The 22,209-nt window shown below is 38.8% G+C and overlaps 1 protein-coding gene across 1 annotated transcript in view; it reads right to left on the bottom strand.

The window, feature by feature from the left end:
- Positions 1–15,293: 15,293 nt before the first annotated feature.
- Positions 15,294–22,209, bottom strand: part of ahr.L (aryl hydrocarbon receptor L homeolog) — a 91,059-nt gene continuing 84,143 nt past the window's right edge. Inside the window, 3 exon segments of the mRNA NM_001171912.2 lie at positions 15,294–15,552; positions 18,045–19,269; positions 20,887–21,028. Of these exon segments, the coding sequence (NP_001165383.1) occupies positions 15,388–15,552; positions 18,045–19,269; positions 20,887–21,028 (1,532 nt within the window). The 3' untranslated portion in view covers positions 15,294–15,387.

Raw genomic sequence — 22,209 nt, 5'->3', positions numbered from 1 at the left:
AAACTTGCAATTGTTGTTGTTGTAACGATGCAAGAGAACAAATTGGCTATGGCATGCAACAATTTCTGCCAGCAGGAGAACCACTAAACCATCATAACAATTGTAACAATTATAACTACTCTACTGACTTTGATGCAAGTTGCAATTGTTGTTGTTGTAATGCTGCAAGAGAACAAGTTGGCTATGGCATGCAACAATTTCTGCCAGCAGGAGAACCACTAAACCAACAGCAAATGCCACAGGCTCTTCCCATGGTCTCCTATGTGTATGACATATATGGAACGGCTTATCCTGTGGTTAACCAGGCATACCCTGCACCAGCCATGTCTCTTCAAGATGAACATTTTATGCAAACACCTGGTATACCTGAGCAAAATTATAATACAGAGAATTCTGAGTTACAGAACCCATCTGTAAGTTCCATTACAGAGAGTGGCCAACCAGAATCTTACCAAGAATTTGTGGAAAAGAAAACTCCACCAAAGCCTAATGTATCTGCTACTTCAGTTACCTCTATGCCCTTATCTACAGAGGAACCTATTATACAGAGCACTAAACTGTCTGATGATACAAAGGCCAATGCAGCGAATGAGAAGAAAACTAAAAAGGGCACAAAAAGAAAACCTAAGCCGGCCAGCAGTGTTTCTGAGGAAACAAAAAATAAAAAGAGAAAAACCGATGATCCCACTGATGATACAAATGCCAATGCAGTGAGTGAGAAGAAAACTAAAAAGGGCACAAAAAGAAAGCCTAGGCCGGCCAGCAGTGTTTCTGAGGAAACAAAAGAGAGTAAAACTGATGATCCCACTGATGATACAAATGCCAATGCAGTGAGTGAGAAGACGACTAAAAAGGACACCAAAAGAAAACCTAAGCAGGTCAGCAGTGTTTCTGAAGAAACAAAAAAGAGAAAGAGAAAAACTGATGATCCCACTGACCAAACAATTGCCAAAAAGCATTGCAGCAAACTTCAGCAAAATATGCTTGAGTCAATTAATGCATTTCATGCTCTTGGCAACAAACCTATTGTCACAAGTCAACGGCAACAGATGAGAGAACCTGAAGAACAAGCACAACATCAGCGTTCAAAGCCGTCTTCACCAAAGCGTGGTCAAGTTAAAGCCTACAGCAACCTACCAAAGGGAAAATGTGTAGGTGTGACGATAAGATCAGCTCCAAGCTTGAGCAAAATAGCCCCATATGAGACACCAATACAGAAATCACCTCCTCAGATTAAAGACAATTGGGATGAACTCCTTGAGCAGTTGGAGTTTTCTATTCCACTTCCACCAGAGGAGAGAGAAGCTCTTAAAAGAAAAGCTCAACAGGAGAGAGAAGAGGCCTGCCAGTATACAGCAAAGGGAAGAGTACAGTACTTTAAACAGTGGCAGCGCGACAAGGACATCTCCCTGCAGTATGGCTACCTGCCAGAGCTAGTGCATAAATGAAGAGCCATTCAACCTTATTTTTTTTAAATATTATTTTATGTAGAATTGTATTGCTGTGCGATTTAGCTCTATACTTACCTTTTCTATATAGCTATACTTTTTTAAAAATGTGTTTATAAATATATAAATATATATTTTTTTAAAAAAAAATTATTTTGTAATGCTTTCTGTCTTAAATGAACATTTATTAAAATTGTTACATCTACAGTATTCTGCTTGCATTATATGAAATAAATATTGTTTAAATGTAAAGTACTCCAAAGAACAAGTACAGTGTTGCCCGAGTAAGAGGTTTGTATTGTAGAAGGGATTCCTTTATTGGCTAACAATACAAACACATTGTAAGCTTTCTGAGCACAAAGGCCTCTTCATCAAGCAAAATACCTGATGGAGGGGCCTGAACCAAATTAATAATGCTCAATCTATCATCCATATTTATTTGTCCTTGGCTTGTGCATCAAAAACTCCAAGAAAACTATCCCCACATTGAGACTTACTATGCTCCTGAATTCTCTCAGTGATTGTTTAGAAGCTGACGGCACAACATTTCTCAGTATCCTTAATATATCTATAATGGGTTGAGTGCAGAGGACTCTTGTATTTGTCTATATGAAGCCAACTGCAAGATCAGGCAGTGGGCTTCATTTTTGGTGTGCGTGGTTTTTAAATTTTCCGTACTAAAGCACTCCTTTTTGGAATTTAATTAACCTCGGGATTCATGTCTATTTTGGGATCAGTGACACTAACCCACAAGATAGCATTTAGCTTTTCAAGAGTAAAGAAATAGTTAAAAATAATTCACTAAATTAACAATAAAAACAAGTGCACACTATCTCACATCAGAACTTTCAATATTCTAAAAGTTCCATTTATGCAGAAGTCCTGCTTTAATACAAACGGCCGGGATACGAAGCAAAAACGGACACAAAAGACTGTGATAGAAGGGACGTTACACTAGAAAAATATGGTTTAAATGAATTTGTGCCGTGTTCCCTTGAGCAGCTATTTTGCAGAGACCCTCGGGGCCCCCTACAACTCTCCCCCCTGTCCCCCCCTGATGGCTGCCCTGCTCCCAGCACCCCAGCTAGAGCCTTCAGCTGGCATTGGAATTCTGGGATATGCAGTATAAGAACATTTGGAGGGCTACAAGTTGCACAAGGCTGAGGACAAAGTATGGCTTTCCACCAACTGCAATGGTTCTAAGAATAGCTAGGGCATCAGAAGCTTTCATCTGAAATTTCACAATATTGTACCTACAAGCTGGACTTTCAGGTATATCTAGGAGAACTCACAATTTTCAGATATTGACAGCACCAGTCATGGATTCCTTTGCTTAAAATGCCTTTATTGAGACATGGGTTCAGACCCCAATACACTTGGCAACGTTTCAGACCGCCATCGGTCTTTATCAAGCCTGATAAAAGACCGATGGCGGTCTGAAACATTGCCAAGTGTATTGGGGTCTGAACCCATGTCTCAATAAAGGCATTTTAAGCAAAGGAATCCATGACTGGTGTTGTCAATATCTGAAAATTGTGAGTGAACGGATACATGGTAGAAACTGTACGTGCATCAGGCCCTAAGAATTGGGAGGCTACAGGTGCTGACTAAGAAACCTAATATCTAAGAGAACAACAAGGATTCTCCCCAAAGCTCGCCCGCTGGGTGTTGGCACATGGAGTGCTTTTCCAGCTGTAGGAAATAATTTTTCTTCCCAGGGAGATAAAGCACCCAAAAATAGCATGCCATTGGGGACTGCCGTAATTACAATACTTGAACTCCAATGGAAAAGGCAATAAAGCAATTGATATTCTTCACAATGATTTTGGCTTCCAATGGCAAGGTTCTTTTGGGCTCCTGTGGGAGAGGCAATTTCCCTCAGACAACAAAGTACCCCCCCATAGCTTTAAGCCCCCTTCGTGGGGGAGGGGGTGATCTGGGGCAGGAAATCAGTGCTTTTTTTTCGGGGGGGGGGGGGGTTATAGTCACTTAATGTCTAGTAACATATACAGGTCTAGTAACATATGCTGGTAACATTTATGCTCTTAAACAGCTAATCAGTAAATGCTATATGCTAATTACTTGCTATGAGTGACTAGCACTTTGCACCAAATAGGAATGCACTGAATCCACTATTTTGGATTCAGCCAAACCCCCGAATACTTCGCTAAAGATTTGGCCGAATACCGAACCCAAATTTGCATATGCAAATTAGGGGTGGGAAGGGGCAAACATTTTTTACTTCCTTGTTTTGTGACAAAAAGTTACGCAATTTCCCTCCCCGCCCTTAATTTGCATATGCAAATTAGGATTCGGTTCGGCCGGGCAGAAGGATTCGGCCGAATCCGAATACTGCTGAAAAAGGCCAAATCCTGGATTTGGTGCATCCCTAGCACCAAATATCATATTACTCCTAATCATGTCCATTTGATTTACACAAAAGTGATGGTTCCAAATGATCTCCTCAGAAGTAGTGAACATCGGTTTTGGGGAACTCTAATATTGAGTATCTGTGGGTCTCTCAATTTCTTGAACTACCACAATACTTTCAGTGGCGGATTCTGGGAGCTATAACTATAATATAACAGCAATAAGCCCCCTCTGAGCCTGCTAAACACTCCTTGATTCTCTAAGCTGCAATGCTTGCAGTTTCCTTTTAGCTACTCAAGCAAGTCGCTTCTTGCTTTAAAAATATCATAAAAAGTGAATGCAGCTGGAGGCAATATGAAATAAGACAAAACATCAAGATTTCCCTCTTTCCTATTAAAGTGTTTATTTCTATCTCTTTAAAGTGGAAAGTTATATTCCTGGTAAAAGGGAAGAACATCACACATTAAAGCCCACCATGTAAAAAGCACCAAGCGAAAGCAGCTTAGCACTCTAGGTATTCTGTGTTTGCTTTGGATTGCTGCCATTTCTCAGGATCCCTTGCCTACAAATGCTGCTTATTGAAAGAAAAAAAAGAACGAGTGCAAAGACGGCACCACTATTGCTGGCAGCTAAGCGACTGCCTGCTGTAAATTATTGTGTTGAATGAGGGCTGGAATGCTTGAAAACGCATCAGGCCACATTTATACTTTTATAGAAAGACACCATTATCACCCTGTTTCAAGTTGCAATACACCCCATTATTCAACATGAGTGAAATGAATAGGGCTTGTACTTTAAAAACATTTTACCTATTGTTTCGCAAGAAGAAAAAAAAGTTTATGTTGTTTCTGGAAAGAACTAAAGGGGCTAAACTGAAGCTACTCCATGTTTAGTCCCTGTGAGGCAATAGATTCCAAGCATACAGTTAGCAGGAGTCTGTTATGCAAGGAAATGATCTATAGACTGGTAATCTGATTATACTACTGTGCACAAAAACGAATCTAGCGCTGCACAAACCTACCAACAGACTATTGGGTTACACTGTTTTGGAAATGTAGTTGTAGTCTGGGACAAGAAGCTCTTACAACTTAAGTAAAATTTTTATACAATACCTTATCCTCCTAAAAAGGCCAACTACCATTTATATACGGTATATATGTTAACCAGGAGACACCTTGTAAAATCCTTTTATAATAAACCTTCTTCGGAGGCTGGGGGTGTTCTTTGATCAGCACAAGGATACTATGACAGCACAATGAAGAAAAAACAAGACAAATTAGTTATTAAGGTAAACCCACCAACTTTCTATTCATTTATATAGGATTTTTAGGGCCAGACTTTTTTTTTTTAATTGATTTAAATTGAAACAGGTTTAAGGGATAATTACAGTGTTAATGGTGATACGTACCTTTATTTATTGCATAATTAGCTCTTCGTAAGAATCATTTCCATGATCACTATGCAAGGCATTATTTTGCACACAAGGTCTACAAAAAATATACCACAATACAACATCTCGCCCAGCTTTATAATTCTGTCTCTTAGGTTCTCAATGGTGGGCTACCCCTTCAAAATTAGAAATGTTCCCCTTTTCTGTGAAAGAACTAGGCATATTTGTACATAATATAGTTATGGGCCAAAAAAACCCTCTGAGAATTTACTTATATTATTATATATTTATATTATTATTACAGTCATATGAAAAAGCTTGGGAACCCCCCTCAGCCTGCATAAAAATTAATTTGCGTTCAACAAAAAAAAAAACAGTGGTATGTCTTTCCCAGGAACATTTGTGTTCTGAGGTGTTTTCTGAACAAAGATTTTTAGTGAAGCGTTATTTTTGGCTGTGCAAATGTAATTTAGATGCATGTAACTGCTCAATACTGATTACTGGAAACACCAAATTGGTTGGATTAGCTCGTTAAGCCTTGAAATTCACAGGCAGGTGTGTCCAATCATGAGAAAAGGTATTAAAGGTGACCAATTGCAAGTTGTGCTTCTGTTTGACTCTCCTCTGAAGAGTGACAGCATGGGATCCTCAAAGCAACTCTCAAAAGATATGAAAACAAAGATTGTTCAGTATCATGGTTTAGGGGAAGGCTACAAAAAGGTCAGAGGTTTAAACTGTCAGATTCAACTGTAAGGAATGTAATCAGGAAATGGAAGGTCAGAGGCACAGTTGCTGTAAAACCCAGGTCTGGCAGGCCAAGAAAAATACTAAAAGGAAGTTGCTACTTTGAAAGCTCAGCCAATGATAAAACTCCAAAGAATTAATAGGGAGAGAGAGAGAGAGAGATTTTCCCAAAAGACATGACTAAATCTACTGCAGTTGGAAGAAGAGAATTAATTTCTACTTGACATTTAAATTGACATGCTATCAGCATTCATTATACAGGTGTGGGACCCGTTATCCAGAAAGCTCCAAATTAAGAAAAAGCAATCTCCCATAGACTCCATTTTATCCAAATAATCCATATTTCCTTTTTGTCTGTAATAATAAGACAGCAGCTTGTACTTGATCCCAACTAAAATATAATTAATATAATTAATCCTTATTGGAAGCAAAACCCACCTATTGGGTTCATTTAATGTGATTTAACATAATTTTCTAGTAGACAAGGTATAAAGATCCAAATTACGGAAAGATCCATTATCTGGAAAATCCCAGTTCCCGAGCATTCTGGATAACAGGTCCCATACTGTATTTACATTTTGAATAATAATAAATACACAAACACATTTCTCATATTCTTCAAATGTGGACATCAGTTATTGTCTTATAAATGTATATATACCTAATGCTGGCTTAGTACTTGCTAACAAGGTTAAATACAAATGCAATCAAATCAGCCACAAAGCATTATAATTAGTGTCCATTAGCTCCCAAGTCATCAAAAATCGAATGCTTGCTCCATTCACAAAGAAATATTTCCATCAACTCACAGAAAGCCATACAAAACATGTATTTTTGTAAAAATCTGCAAGCTAGTCTGCATAAAAAATACACAAATAGTTAAAATCCAAATAGACTGGTGTGAAGTATATACTGTATTTACAATTAAATATACAATTAAAACATTGAAAAAACGTCAACCAGTTCCATTCTGTGATGATTTTATTACTACATTTTAGGTCTTACAGATTGTATCTAAAGGCCAAGAAAAGTAGTACAGAACATACCTTGAAAGGAGGAATCAAAATAGAGTAATGCTGGGGTTTGCAAATAATGCAAACGGTAGAAGATGTGAAAACAAAATGTGACAAATCCATGAAAATAATACTGCTACATACTGCACTTGTCACGCTACAGGGAGAAAAATTAAGCAAATGTTTATATACATTTTCTATATATCAGTATATAAGTATTTTTTAAAAATGGTCATTAAAGGCTAGACTAGAGTAGAGTCCTGCCTGGGTCCATTTTTTGGAACTCGTACCTGCAAACTGCAAGCCGCAACCCAGACCCACAATCCGCATTCTTTCCCGCTTGGACATGTTACCCGACCCCCAAGTACCTTATCTGCAACCCCGACCCGCTGACCATCAATAATCAGGAAGGGATCAGGAAGGGATTCGGCCAAATCCTAAATAGTGGATTCAGTGCATCCCTAATTTCAATGAAGGGTTTATTGAAATAAATTTTAGGATTTGGCCGAATCACTTCCTGTAAACCAGAAGTGACATCATCGGAAGTAGGCGTGGTCAGGAAAAAAGGAGTAAAACAGGAAGTGCTGTCATTGTTAACCGGAAGCGACATCATCGGATCGCTATTGAGAAAACCCGCGGCTCGCGTCTATACCCGCACCTTCTACCCGTAACCCGCAGGTTTTTGCGGGTACCCGACCCTCTGCAGGACTCTAGACTAGAGCAAGCACTAACAAGCATGATTTTACATGAATATAGCCACAGTACTTAATGCTTTGCACTTGGTGATATAGGCAAAATAAAATTGGCTTGCCAGATGGGCAACCATATCATCAAAGGTCTGTTTTGACTCTAGCTACCTGTATTTGTGACATTTCACAAGCATTTATTTCAATGAACCCTTCAGTGAAATTAGAGATGCACCAAATCCACTACTTAGGATTTGGCTGAATCCCTGACATCCGTCATGAAAGACTCGGCTTAATATCAATCCGAATCCAAATTTACATATTCAAATTAGGGTTAGGAATGTAGAAAGTGAAAAAAAATTGTACTTGTTTTGTGACAAAAAGTCATGTGATTTCCCTTCCTGTCCCTAATTTACATATGCAAATTAGGATTCAGATCAGCAAGGTACAAGGATTCAGTCGAATCCTGCTGAAAAAGGCTGAGCCCTGAACCAAATTCTGGATTTGGTGCATCCCTTATTTAAATAGTGTTACAACATTGCCGACTTTAAATGCTCAACGTTTTCAAAAAAGAATTACAAATACATTAAAATTTGTTCTCAATATTATTTCTTAATGTAATGCTGCAGTTGAGGGGGATTAAATGGCTGATTAAATGGTCTATTTCACGAGTGAATGCCTTTATTTACACGAAACTAAATCCTACATTTCACACGGTATTGTTATTCCAAAGTCAACTCATTCCAGTCCATACGATTGCCTTTTTATTAAACAGTATACAAAAAGAAAAAAAAACAAAACATAAAACTCGACAATTTGTTTGTTTTCTGTTTCATTTTAAATTACACAGAACACAAATTCTGAAATTCTGAAAGTCTGAAATTGTTTAGTTTGCCATAAAATGAAAAGTTTCAGAATCATACATTTTACATAAGAAGATACTTTTGTTCAATGAATATAAATTACACTGCACACACAACATTTTTTTTTTTTTAACATGTACAATTTTTTTCCTTGAACAATTTCCCCCAAAACAATGGTGCGACTGCACAAAATCCATAAGAAATTGGGGGGGGGGAAATAATTTTATCTAGCATTTTGCCTTTTTTTTATCTACTTTTGTGAATGACAAGACAAGAAACAAAAAAGAATATATATATATAGCACTAAATGTTACAATGTTTTTATGGAACAAAATATTTGTATTTATAAAAAAAAAAAAATACAAGATATAATTCAGCAGGTATAATATAACATGTAACAATTAACACACCTGTTATGGTTTAAAGTGAAAGCAGCGACATTTACTGTGAATAATCAGTTTGTTCACTATAATGTGGTTAGCAGAGTATATGACATGTGAATCTGTTTCAAATGAGACAATATAAAAATTAGGTCTAAGCTGAATTTTTTGTATTAGTTGTTGACCTTTTTCCTTTATTAAGCATGAACAGAACTGATTCAGGATCACAAATGTGGTTTTTGGGCATGTTTAGGGTCGTGCTAAATGGGCGACTTTCTTGGCAAAAACTGCAGAGCAACACATGCACAGTGCTTGCTGCGGCCTAGAGTTTTCATAAAATCTGATATAAACATTTTAAATGAATTACTAAAAGATATGCCGTTTGCCCCAGTAGAGCAAAATCAATCAATTTTCAGAAGGATAGATGGGGAAAACTTTGCCCATGTTGCTTAAAGGAGCGTATTACCCCCTTTATCAATGAATGGACTTGTGCTATATGTACTTTTCACTTTAATTAGTAAATATCTGTAGTCCAAGAAAGAACAAAAAACAGAGCAAACTCTGAAAGTAAAAGTCAAGTCACATTTTAGTTCTGCTTTAAGTTTGGAACAGAACTAAAATAAATCAGCAGTCCACTGTCTGTATGAGTTGCTTCTGTTCTTAAAGGAGAAAAACTCTTGCTACTAAAATCCCCTACCCGCCTACACTACATAGACCCCACTCCCTGTTCCCGCCCCCAGCCTAGTGGTACCCGCTAAGGCTTTACTTACCCCTCGGTGCAGATTCTTTTCAGCGGAGTTCACGGGCACCATCTTAAGCCGCTTCGGTAATCTTCCGGTCTTCTTCAACTGTGCATGTGCCGATATGCCGCTCTATTCCCGAAGAGAAGATGGCTGCCGTGAACTTCGATGCCCTGAATCTGCACCGAGGGGTAAGTAAAGAGTAAGGGGCATTAAGCAAAGGTACCACCTAGTCTGGAGGGGAGCAGGGAGGGGGTCTATGTAGTGTAGGGGATTTTACGTCTCCTTTAAAGCATACCTAAGGCTACAGCTGGGGAAAGGGGGATGTTTATACAGAGGGCTTCTTAGTGGACTGCTGCTTTGTTACAATTCTGAAGAAAGAAATTTAGAATGTGACTACTTTAAGTTTCAAATTCTGCCCTTTCTTAGTGCAAGAAATAAGAGAGATATCGCTTAATTTAATAAAAAAATATATTAAGCAGAAAGCCTATTATATTGAAATTACTAAGGTTGAAAAATGGGGTATACAGTCCTTTTAACAACTCCCCATTTTATATTAACAGGCCAGGGAAGTATTAAAGCCCAGGCTTTGATAATATTCCATACATATATACAAGAGTGGAAAAACGGCCATGGTCAAGTGGGCAGGAAAAATGAAGGTAGACAATATGGCAATTTCCACTTCATGGCTGAAGAAATATTTCTGCAAGACATCTCCTGAGCAAAGTGTGGTTTAAAGATAAATAAAGGTAAAACGTAAAGAAAGTCACCCATGCAGCATTTCCACTTGTAACAGGCCTAATACAGCGAAACTGTAATCTCGGTCATAAGCATCATACATGGAGATAGAAGTAAACAAGCATCAAATACTAAAATCCTTTAATGCAACGGTATTCATTCACAAACTAAATGCAAGCAGGGAATCCTTCATTACATATAATCTAGGACTCCATGTAAGTGCAATTTTAGGATACATTTTATTTTTTGTACATCATAACAAGCTACTGCTTTAACAAAACATCCATTTCATTGCGGATACGTTAAGAAAAGAAGTTCTGAATACTGCGTTCATCTACTACACACACAAAACTCGAATGCAAATCCCATCCGTGATGAGCGGACCGGCGGACATTGTTGAGAGACATTGTATAGAACCAGATATAAAACTAACACAAGAACACAAGATAAGGCACAGGCTGATTTCCCCTGTTACTATTAGGCTGTTGCACAGAGACATTCATCATAATAACATGGTGTTTGCCTTTCCGCCACTATGAATATAAACACTAAAGCCAAAGTATATTCCATAAGCGACAATATATCAGTCATCTCAGCACAAACACTAAATCCTGAACATACAAAATGCAGATAAAAGAACAAAAATATTCACATTAATGCTGGAAGGAAATACAGATTACGCTAAAGCAATGATTTTAGTAGTTTCGTGATTAGATGCTGAAATATAAGTGATCTGAAGTAATTAAATGGAAGCGACACCTAGTTTATAAAGAATTTATACATGATTGGGGGGGCACTAAATGCAGCATTCTCTCTTTGCATTTTATATTGATACATATGAATAGATGCTCTCGCTCAAAACAAACTGAAAGGATATAATATTTATAAATTCTATTTGTCAAGCAAATGAAAAAATACATGTGAAGGAAGTGTAGATTTTCCCTTTAGGGTTTAAGGACACGAGCGGATTTGGGGAGATTTAGTCGCCTGGTGACTAATCGCGTCTTCTACGGGGCGACAATCTCCCCAAACTGCCTTCTCCCTGCTTTCCGGCTGCTAAAATGAATTGCATTGCCGCAGGCGTTTTTTCATTTTTATCAGGCGGAAGGCAATGGTAAGGCAGTTCGGGGAGATTGTCGCCCCCGAAGAAGAGGCGATTAGTCACCAGGCGACTAAATCTCCCAGAATCTGCCCGTGTGCTAAAACCCTTAATGCTTGGGCAACCTGCAACAGTAACTTCTTTAAAAAGCTCTTGATGAAGAGGATTCACTGTTTCATACTTAAAGGGGTTCTATCATGGTAAAACATGTTTTTTTTAAGAAATTCGAGATAAAAATCTTAACTCTAAAATCTGACATGGTTCTGGACATGTTGCCAGTTTCCCAGATTTCCTTAGACATGTGACTTGTGCTCTAATAAACTGTAGTCAGTCTTTACTGCTGCACTGCAAGCTGGAGTCATATCACCCCCTCACTTTTTCCCCCCAGCCGCCCATCAGTAAAACAATGGTAAGGAACCAGATAACAGCTCTGTGACACCTGCATTGCTTTAAAAAAAATGCTCCCAGACATCCCCTAGTGGTAGATATATGAGACTAGCATTCAATAGTAAAACACCCAAGCAGGACCACGACTTCTCCAGTCACACTGAGTTAAGGTGGCCATACACAATAAGATTCGCTTGTTTGGTGAGGTCACCAAACAAGCAAATCTTTCCCCGATATGCCCAGCAACGGCAGGGTGATATTGTGTAATCCGAACGTTCGGCCCTAGGGCCAAACAATGGGATTATATGAAGGAAATGGGTGCCGATGGGTTGTTCGACCACATCAACTAGCTGATGCTGTCCTCGCTCGCGATCTAAATCAAACTGATCTATATATGGCGGATTTTTGGCCTGATATCGATCTGGGAGGCCCTTCAGAAGCCCCCACACACGGGCAGATAAACTGCCAAATCAGAATCCCTTTAAATCAAACTAAAAGCAGACATTGCAATATATAATTTGCTGTAGACTAAAGCGAGATAACAGTTTGTACAATGTAACAAAATAGGTCGGTCAGGCTGCACTCGTGTTACCTTATGGGCACACTAGTGTCTTAGAGCATTTCATAACAACTGGAAGCTAGTGTTTATCTAAAAGGCGGTGCATATACATGAAATTTTATTGCAAGACTACACACTAGACCTCTGATTACTGAACAGCCTGTGGCTATATGTGAAGATATTGACGGCATAGCAAGCCAACTATAAAGGATCTTATAGTTTGGATGGTTTCTGCCGTAGAGTGCAAGTGTTATGTCCATGTGCTTTACAGTGGAGGGTGTTTGACACATAATAAATCTGGACAAAGTGTTTCCCCGTATGATGAAATCATGAACAAGGGTATATGTACCCTTTCTTTTTGCTTTCATAGCTACCCTGTTGCACACAGCAAGCTTAGCTATAGCTGAACACCTAATTCAGATAGGCTTGTGTCAGAAATTAGGAGTCTTGCCATGCACAGTGCTATTTTATGTCTGCTTTGTTATTCTGAATATTTACTCAGATGTAGAAAGTGCAGGGTCTACTACTTACTAATTAGGTACTTCCCTATACAGTTGTAGTTATCTGTCCATATATATATCTAAATCTCTGTGCTCTGAATGAATCTGGATAATATCTAAATACATATGTTAGCCTGTAAGTCTGTATATCTATACATCTATATCTGTGCTTAATCTGCCCATCTGCTTATTTATTATACATCCGTTTCATTTCGGATTACCATTTTTTGCCTGATGTGCATGACTGTGTGGCAATGCATTGTGGGATACAGTAATCCCAGAACTGAGCTCAGGCCTCGGGCAAGTCTCTGAATCTTAGATTACAAACTGTACAGATCAGGGACTTGTTTGTGTGTATGTATACATATATGTATGTGCGCAAGGAAAAACTGGAAGAAAACTTTCTATTTACATGTATTTTACTATAAAGCTGTGTTTTTTTCTAAACAAAGTCAAAATGTGCAATTTAAAAAAGTTTGCCAAAAAAAGTCATTACAGGAGAATAAAAAAGTAAAAACACAAAGCTTAAAAGTCATGCCACTGACAAGTAAGGAGGTAAAAATCTTGGGGCTAATGCAGTGATCCCCAACCAGTAGCTCTCGAGCAACATGTTGCTCACCAACCCCATTGGATGTTGCTCCCAGTGGTCTCAAAGCAGGTGCTTATTTTTAAATTCCTGGCTTGGAGGCAAGTTGCAAAAGAGAGCCTTCTATAGGCTGCCAGTCCACATAGGGGCTACCAAATAGCCAATCACAGCCCTTATTTGGCTCGCCAAGAAGTTTTTGCATGCCTGTGTTGCTCCCCACCTCTTTTTATTTTTGAATATGGCTCAAAGGTAACAAAGGTTGGGGACCCCTGGGCTAATGTATGGAGATAAAATGGACCTGTGTGAAGGGCAGAGATAACGATGGTGATGAGAGAGGCATTATCATCAAACAGCAAGCATAGCAGCCAACTATACTCTTCTACAAGGAAATCATAGAATCCTTTGCAAAAAGGGTAAGGGGTACGCTGTCTATTGGGAATGCTGGCAAGTAACTATAAGTGAGCTCATTTAAAAGCATATGCTTATTAAAAAATATGTTCAATAAATATACTTTAATAGTTTGTTAAAAATGTTTCCTCATTTGCGAGACATTCACTCTTTGCCCTAATATGGTCTAATGACTTATCGCGGCCTCTTCCATCTGCCTGCAAAGGCTTGTGAGTGGGTTTGAGGAGATCGAAAACCCAGAACTATAGTATACACTGTCCATTTTAGTAGTTTTTATCTTAAGTTAAATGTATGAGACATGATATTGCATATCCCATTTTTAAGGGTGAAAGGCTTATTTTTACCTTTTAAATTTGTCTCCTTCTAGAACTCGGATATAAAAAGACACAACGTTGAAAAGTTGTATCTGGGAAGTACATAGCTGTTTTAAATAAAAATAGCATCCCCAAAATGATTTCATCTTAATGGCAACACAATAATAAGAGCTGCATCATGATTGTCACTTTGTTAGAAAAAGCATAGAGAGAGAGAAAGCAGCAACACAATAATAAGGGCTGCATTATGATTGTCACTTTGTTAGAAATAGCATATATGGACAGGGAGGGAGGGAGGGAGAGAGAGGGAGAGAGAGAGGGAGAGAGAGAGAGAGAGAGAGAGAGAGAGAGAGAGAGAGAGAGAGAGAGAGAGAGAGAGAGAGAGAGCTCAACATCTTGCGATATGTTGCTGATCAGATCTAAATCTTTGGCCTTTTCTCTAAACCCTAAAAAAACAAGTGCTGCTAAAGGGACACATATTATGGTAAAGAAGACACTGCAGGATTACAATGCATCCAATATCAGCACAGAAGGCAGTGGATGAAAAACAGTATACTCCATTTTTTTCTGAGTCCGTCGTTTAGTGCAATTCAAGATGCATAGTAAACTGACCTGCCAGTTTAAAATAATGCACAGTATGAAACTGTTGCTTGAAGTAAGTGCTGTAATTAAACGATATTGCAGCAATCGCTCTATCTCTTGGAAATTCCATGCATGTTTCCAAAAGCACGGTCTCTTTACATAAATAAAAAGTGTACCAAGCAATTAGATTTTTGGCCCTAAGTGCTTCAAAGTTAAGCAAACCATTATACAGCGGTGAAGGGTTAAAAAAAACATTTGCCTTATCTTATGTTTTAACTGTATAGAATATCTATATTTATAACACACATGTATTGAAAAAATACACATAAAAACTCCACTGAATGTAAGGAGTAAGGGAAAACAACAGCTCTTTCTGTTTTTGCAAAATAAGCGCTTTCCAAATCCAGCTAGGGTCTGGCCAGCCTTAGCTCATCATGTTAGCCTTTAGCTTCTGTGGCTTACAAAGTGCATTTAGCCTAAATAAACTTTTTTTTAGGATGTGATAAAGCTTTTAAAGCATTTTCAGTATGAAGTCTTGTTTATTTAGGGCAGAAGAAAATGGTGCTCTCCTCACAGTTATTTACATGAATCCACTTGATTGTAGATCAGGGAAATGTTTGGAATCCGCTGGGTGATGTTGGAGGTGATGAGGCGGAAGATGGTTGGCAGCTGGGGCACTGTTTACAATATCTACGGGTGTAGCATACGTCTCATTAACATTGTCTCTATTAAATCCATTTTGGAACTGTTGGGAGAAAAAAATATTAGCCAAAATGCATTATACGGAGAACTAAGGAGGTACTTCAAATGTCTTTGGGATTTTGAGGTTAGAAACACAAACAGCAATGTTCATTACATATATTCTTTTGTCAGTGATAAATGTAATATTTTTTCCCAAAAGCAATGTACTGTATAGATGATGTGGCAGACTAATAAACTGTAGTAAAAATACAAAAAAAAATATCTTTAGTTTAAAGGAGAAGGAAAGGTTAAAACTAAGTAAACCTTATCAGAAAGGTCCACCTAAATACACCAGTAAACCCTCAAAGTAATGCTGCTCTGAGTCCCCGTCAAAAGAAACACTGCATTTCTTTCCTTCTATTGTGTACACATGGGCTTCTGTATCAGACTTCCTGCTTTCAGCTTAAACCTCATTGCCCCGGCCGTGAGCATGCTCAGTTTGCTCCTCTTCCGCCCCACTTCTTCATGCAGGAAGTGATGTCACACCAGGCTAATACTACAGCTGCTATCCTAAACAAACAGAGAGCTTCTAGATGATTCAGGTAGGCACTCAGGTATGGTAAAACATTCTACAGAATAAATATAGCATTCTAGCTTGAACTATTGCAGCTAATCTATTGGCAATATAATGCCTCCATGGCTTTCCTTCTCCTTTAAACAAAAAGCACACAGTCTACTCTCATCCCACAAATTGTAACACAATCTGGGAAAAGGCAGAACTAGTGTTCGGATTTTGGAAACCACTCTTAATCTGATGGACCTTGTGGTAATTACAGAAGAACTTGCAGATTTCAAAAATATTCAACACCCACTACAGGCATATACTGGTCTACTGCAGGTGGAATTCCAACTGGAGCAAAACTCAGCATAAGGCAAGAAACACTGCACTCATACAAGGCCTTTCCAGCCAAGCAATTAAAAGAGGAGCTCACTATTTGCAATTGATAATTAGGCAACCTATCTTGGATGTCATTAATTTCATGTTACTCTTATGGCTGGGAAAAGTTCTACTTCATTTGCTCACCGCAGTGGCTGCAAATACAGCCCCAGGTTAATTACGAGGTCTCCCCCAGTTTCTGCGAGCATAAGTATGGAACTTGGAAAACTGGTATTATTTCATGACATGTTTTTTTTTTTTTAAATCACTAAAAAAACTTTCAACAAGCCCACTTTCAGAAGTCTAGAGGGATGTTTCCATGCAAATGGTGAGCTAAATTCTCTGGCTTATTTCCATCATTACTGCAACTAAAATCTAATTTCAAAATTTTTATATTGGTCATTTTTCACTTCCAGATAACCACTAACAGGGCCGGGCCAAGGTTGCTTAGGGTGCCCGGCCGGCCACCTGCTCCCCTCTCACCACGTGCGTATGAGCGCGCACGCCCCAGATGAATGGCAACTTGCACATGTGCAAGGCGGGGAAAAGGCGAGCAGCAGAGGGGAGGGGACGCAGGGGAGGAGAGCGTCGAAGGGGAGGGGAAAGTGGCAGAGCAACAGAGGGTAAGAGGGGAGGGGGCAGAGCGACAGAGGTGAGAGAGAAACGGAGGGTGGGAAACTAAAGAGAGCTGTGATAACGGACTAGGTGTAGGCAGAAGATAGTTTAAGAGGTAACTGCCAAGTGTCCCCTTGTTGTTGCATCCTAGGCAGGTGCCTTTTCTGCCTTCCCCTAGTTCCGGCCCTGAATGCTAACTAAGGACTATTTATCCGTTTCAACTTTTGCGCAAAGTTGCGAGTGAAGGCCAATGAAGCAATAACACTATAGATGCTTGACCACAGCACAGCAGGACATGTAACCTCAAAGAATATTACCATATAAAAGCAAAGGTATTTAACAGTACTGAAATTCAATTTAAAAGGTTCAAGCAAGGATTGTGGGACTTAAAAAATGAGCTTAAGTTGTCCTATAATGAAATAATTGTGTGTAAGAGTCATCGCAACACTGGCTCTGTTCCTAAATGAACCTTGAAATGTTTAATTAATAGCCCATTTTCTTTTACCAACATTTTTTATACAATAAATACTTAGTTCAAAATTCAGTCAAATATATAAAAAGGAAAACTTGCTTCCTTAAAGGAGAAGGAAAAGCTAAAATGAAGTAAGCTTCATCAGAAAGGTCTATATAAGTCCTCTGTCAAAAGAAACAATGCAATTCTTTCCTTCTAATGTATATGCATGGACTTCTGTATCAGACTGTTTTCAGCATAAACCTCCAGGGTTTGAGCATGCTCAGTTTGCTCCTCTTCCCCTCTCTTTTCCCCCCTCCGTCCTGTAATCTGAGCCCAGAGCTACGAGTGGGCAGGGAGAGACCCAGGCAGGAAGTGATGTCACACCAAGCTAATACGGCTGCTGCCAAATAAACAGAGAGCTTCTAAAGTGGTTTACTCGGGTATGGTAAAGCATTCTGCAGAATAAATATAGTGTTATAGCTTGCACTATTGTGGCTAATCTATCGGCAATAAACTGCTTTGGTAGCTTTCCTTTAAGATTGAAACTTACTTTGTTAAATAGTGGCTGCTGAGCTGCCATGACTGCATTATATTGCATTTGATTCAGGCACGTTGCCGGGGATGATTCAGGTAGGCACTGATACATTGATACAGCACCAGAATAGCAAGACTGGGGAGTCACCATGATTGCCTGTGAATCTAATCCACATTCTTGGATTCCAGAGTTCTGTGGTAAACATTCCAGAAACCCCTCCATGTTTGAAGGATTAGGATAAATTGATCTTTCCACATTCTCAAGATCAAAGTCCATCTGAGTAAGGTTCGAAGGTAGTGGCACTAAGGGCAAGGACTCCTGATAAGGCATATACTCCTGCTTGCAAGCATAGGGGGCACTGCTAAGTTCTGATTTGTAAAGTTCATGAGTCATGTTGTTTATACTGGAAATATTGTATCGCTCGGACTGCTGCTCTTGAAAAGTTGGAGGGACACTGCTCAAAGAATTCCAGTTTGTAAGCATGCCATTGACTTGCATGTGCTTCATTTTCTGACACAGTTGTTGGGGCATCATTATGGTTGGGTGAGGTATTTGTGGTGGATTCACCACAGGATCCTGTGTCATACTGGACGGCTCTTGCACACAAGGCATTGGCTGGACATTGTTCATAAACATACAGTCTGCTTTTTTGTTTAGAGTCTCTTGAACATAAGTCAGTATTTCATCTGCCACATCAATATCCATAAGGTCCGGATAATCAAATTCATTCCTAAAAAATGCTTCATCCTGCTGGATCATTTCCAAGTCGTCAAAATCAATGCCAAGGCTATTCATAATATTATAAAGTTCGTCATTTTTGCTTTCAGGAAACACTTCTGGACAATCCGAGGTATGTGCCAAATTTCCCTGGGAACAAGCTCCTCCCTCAAGCTTTAGGGAGGGTAAACAACTCTCTTGCCAATTACAGGTAAAGTTATTTCTCACTTCACTTGTGAGATCTTGAAAACCAGCGTCAAAAGAAAATTTGTTTGACGCGGGTGGACAGTTGTATACAGATTCGTCCTGTCTCATCATAGCCCCCAAGAGCGAGGCAGGATTTACTGGAGATTCATTTTTGGAAGAACTGCCTTTGGCGGAGGTTGTCTTCGCTTTCGTTGGTGTAACCTCCATAATGGTCTGTAAAGGAAATGAAGCTTCATAAAGAACTGCCTCTCCAGTTGTGAAAAGGAAGGGCAGTTTGGAACTTCTCTTCCGCAAATGTTCTGCTCCTTCTTCCTCTCTAAAAAGAAATACCAAACAAATAAAGTAATCAGGTTCCATACAGTAGCTTACATATTGACCAAAAACGGTTTCATTTTTTTGGTTAGACTTATACGAAAACAAAATGCTACCAAAAACCCCAGGCCCCCTCCCTGCACCACTCATTAGTCTAACAAATGGTCCATTCTATGCACCTGGCAAAAAAGTGCAGTGGGGTTGGCCAGTGCCATTTTATACTGCTTCAGATGCACTTATGCGTGAGCTTGCTGAAGGAGAATTTGAGTTCAAGTCGATCTTGGACTGCCTTCAACTGCACAAGTTGCCAATTGAAAAGGATCCTAGGCAGTGTGAGATGCTGTACTACTCTGCATTTTGTCATTTACAAATAAAACATTAAGGGGGGTCATTTATCAAAGGTCGAGTAGTTTTTTTACCCGGAATTTTTGCGTTTTCAAGGGTATTTTCCAGTCAAAATTAAAATTTTCAGGTTAAAAAAACATAAATAATACAACTTTGAATTTTCTCGAGATTTATTATACCCAAAGCTGGAAATAGCTCGAATTCGAAAATATGCCATCTAAAACCTGTTGAGTTCATATAGAAGTCAATGGCAGAGGTCTCTTGAACCATTTTAAGATGTTAATAGCCTTCTGATGTTCAGGTTTTTTTCCATGGGTTTCGCTTGAAAACTCGATAAATTCGAGCGATTTGAGGTTTTTTTCCAGCTGAAAACTTGATTAATTTGAGTTATTAGTTGTTAACCCCAAATTCACTGATTCGATTTGTTTCCATTCAAGTTTTTTCTTAAATTAGAAACCATTAGAGTTGTAAGCTCATTTGAGGTATAAAAAAACCTCACAAAGCTTCAAAATTTGACCTTTGATAAATAACCCCCTAAGGGTAGGGACACACTGAGCGATTTGGGGAGTTTTAGTCGCCTGGCGACTAATCGCCGCGACTTTTCTCCCCGAATGCCTCCCCTCCCTCTGCGCCTGGCTAAAATGAAAAATCGCCTGCGCTAATCACACGCGGCGATTCGTTTTCTGAAGTCGCCCGAAGTTTCCTCGTGAGGCAACTTCGGGCGATTTCGGAAAACGAATCGCCGCGTGTGATTAGCGCAGGCGATTTTTCATTTTAGCCAGGCGCAGAGCGAGGGGAGGCATTCGGGGAGAAAAGTCGCGGCGATTAGTCGCCAGGCGACTAAAACTCCCCAAATCGCCCAGTGTGTCCCTACCCTTAAAGATCAAGTATTTGAAACTAGTTGCAACATCACATAGCAATTGGGACTCTCCTAAAGCACTTATTTGGGAGGCTGATAAAAGTGTTGTCACAATGTGTTATGATTATATTATAAATGACTGTTAATTTTATAACTGCAAAATATATTCTTAACATTTTAAACTTTAATTATAACCTGGATACTTTGATAACAGTTTCTACAATCACTGAACCCTTACTGTAGCCTATGGGGCATATTTATTAACATCACCTACCTACCTATATCACCCACAAGTTCGAAAACAAAAGCAAAGATCTGGTTGCTATGGGTAACACCACCAGTGACGTTTGTCTCCAATCTTAATAAACATGCCCCTAACTGTACAGTTTAATTGAGTTACGTAAAAATATTACTTACGTTAGTGCTCTTTGTGTTGCAATTATATAATCTGGCCTCCCATTTTTGTAAACGAGGCGAGCATTTGCTTGAACCCAAATCCATCCAGTATCTCTAGAAAGGAGTCTGAACACTGTCATGCCACTTTCCCCCGTCTTGATCACTAGTTTTAAAGACAAGAGGCTGAAGTTTAGATTTATATGAATAAATAAAACAAAGAATGAAAAGCAGTCTCCAAAAAAGGGCATGTAAATAGTAAACATTTAATATGGCAAGATGTGCTATTTTTTTGCATTATCCATAAGAGTATCTATAATTTGGAGAATTTAGGACATCCACAACAAAAAGCTTGTTAAAAAAGCTATACACTGTTATCTGTTAAAACTCCTTAAATGGCACCAATCACCCCAAATTGATTCTCCCACTGCAGGTGCAGGCTAATAGAGCTTGCACTCGGGTTAGAGGAAACAGCTTGGAGGTTACAGGTGCCCTTTAATCAATTGCACTGAAATCAAGATCGGTTAAAGGAGAATTCAGCGCTAAACATCAGATATTAGATCTTCATTCCAACAATATTGTTAGATAAGATTGATACAATACAGAATATCAAGCAACATTTACATTTTGTAGTCCACTGTGTAACTGGCCAATTTTGCATGTACACTCCAACATTTATCACTAGCTCAGATACCTAAAATTAGATTCCAGTGCATCACATCAAGTGCCCATGATTACAGGATGATTAGCAAAGATCTTAGAACAGGAGTGCCTATACTTTACTAATGTGAGGTCTACTTTTAGCGATATTGTATCATTATGATCTACATCCATAATAGCACTGTTAGCATTCTGTTCCATGGAAAATATTACTTAAATATTGATTTATGAAAATAAAAATGTATAGTCTTGTATTTAAACATTTATTTCTTATGTTACCTTAAAATAAAAAATATCTGAATGAAAAGAATGAAATAGGAGGGTGATTTAGACAAGCTGATTGTTGTAAATTATTTAAGATCTACTGATCACCAGCTAAAGGTCTACTGGTAGATCTAGATCTACCTTTTGAGCACCTCTGTCTTAGAAGAACCAGCCTTATTTAAACCTCAGACATTTCGTTTGAGTGAAACTTGTTGTTGTGTAAAGTGTGCGGTATCACCATGACTAGACTGTAAGCACTCTCTAAAGCCATTAGAAAAGAAATTAATGGAAGGGAAGTCATTTAAAAAAAAAAGAAATATTGCCAAACAATAGGACATCAATCATATCACTGTCTGGAAGATCATCTACAAGTGGAGAAGATTTTAAACCACTGGCAACTTGCCAAGGCCTTGCTGTCCTAGC

The sequence above is a fragment of the Xenopus laevis genome, chromosome 6L (assembly GCF_017654675.1).
Source record: "Xenopus laevis strain J_2021 chromosome 6L, Xenopus_laevis_v10.1, whole genome shotgun sequence".
Taxonomy (NCBI): Eukaryota; Metazoa; Chordata; class Amphibia; order Anura; family Pipidae; genus Xenopus; species Xenopus laevis.
This window is presented reverse-complemented; position numbering and strand designations above follow the sequence as displayed.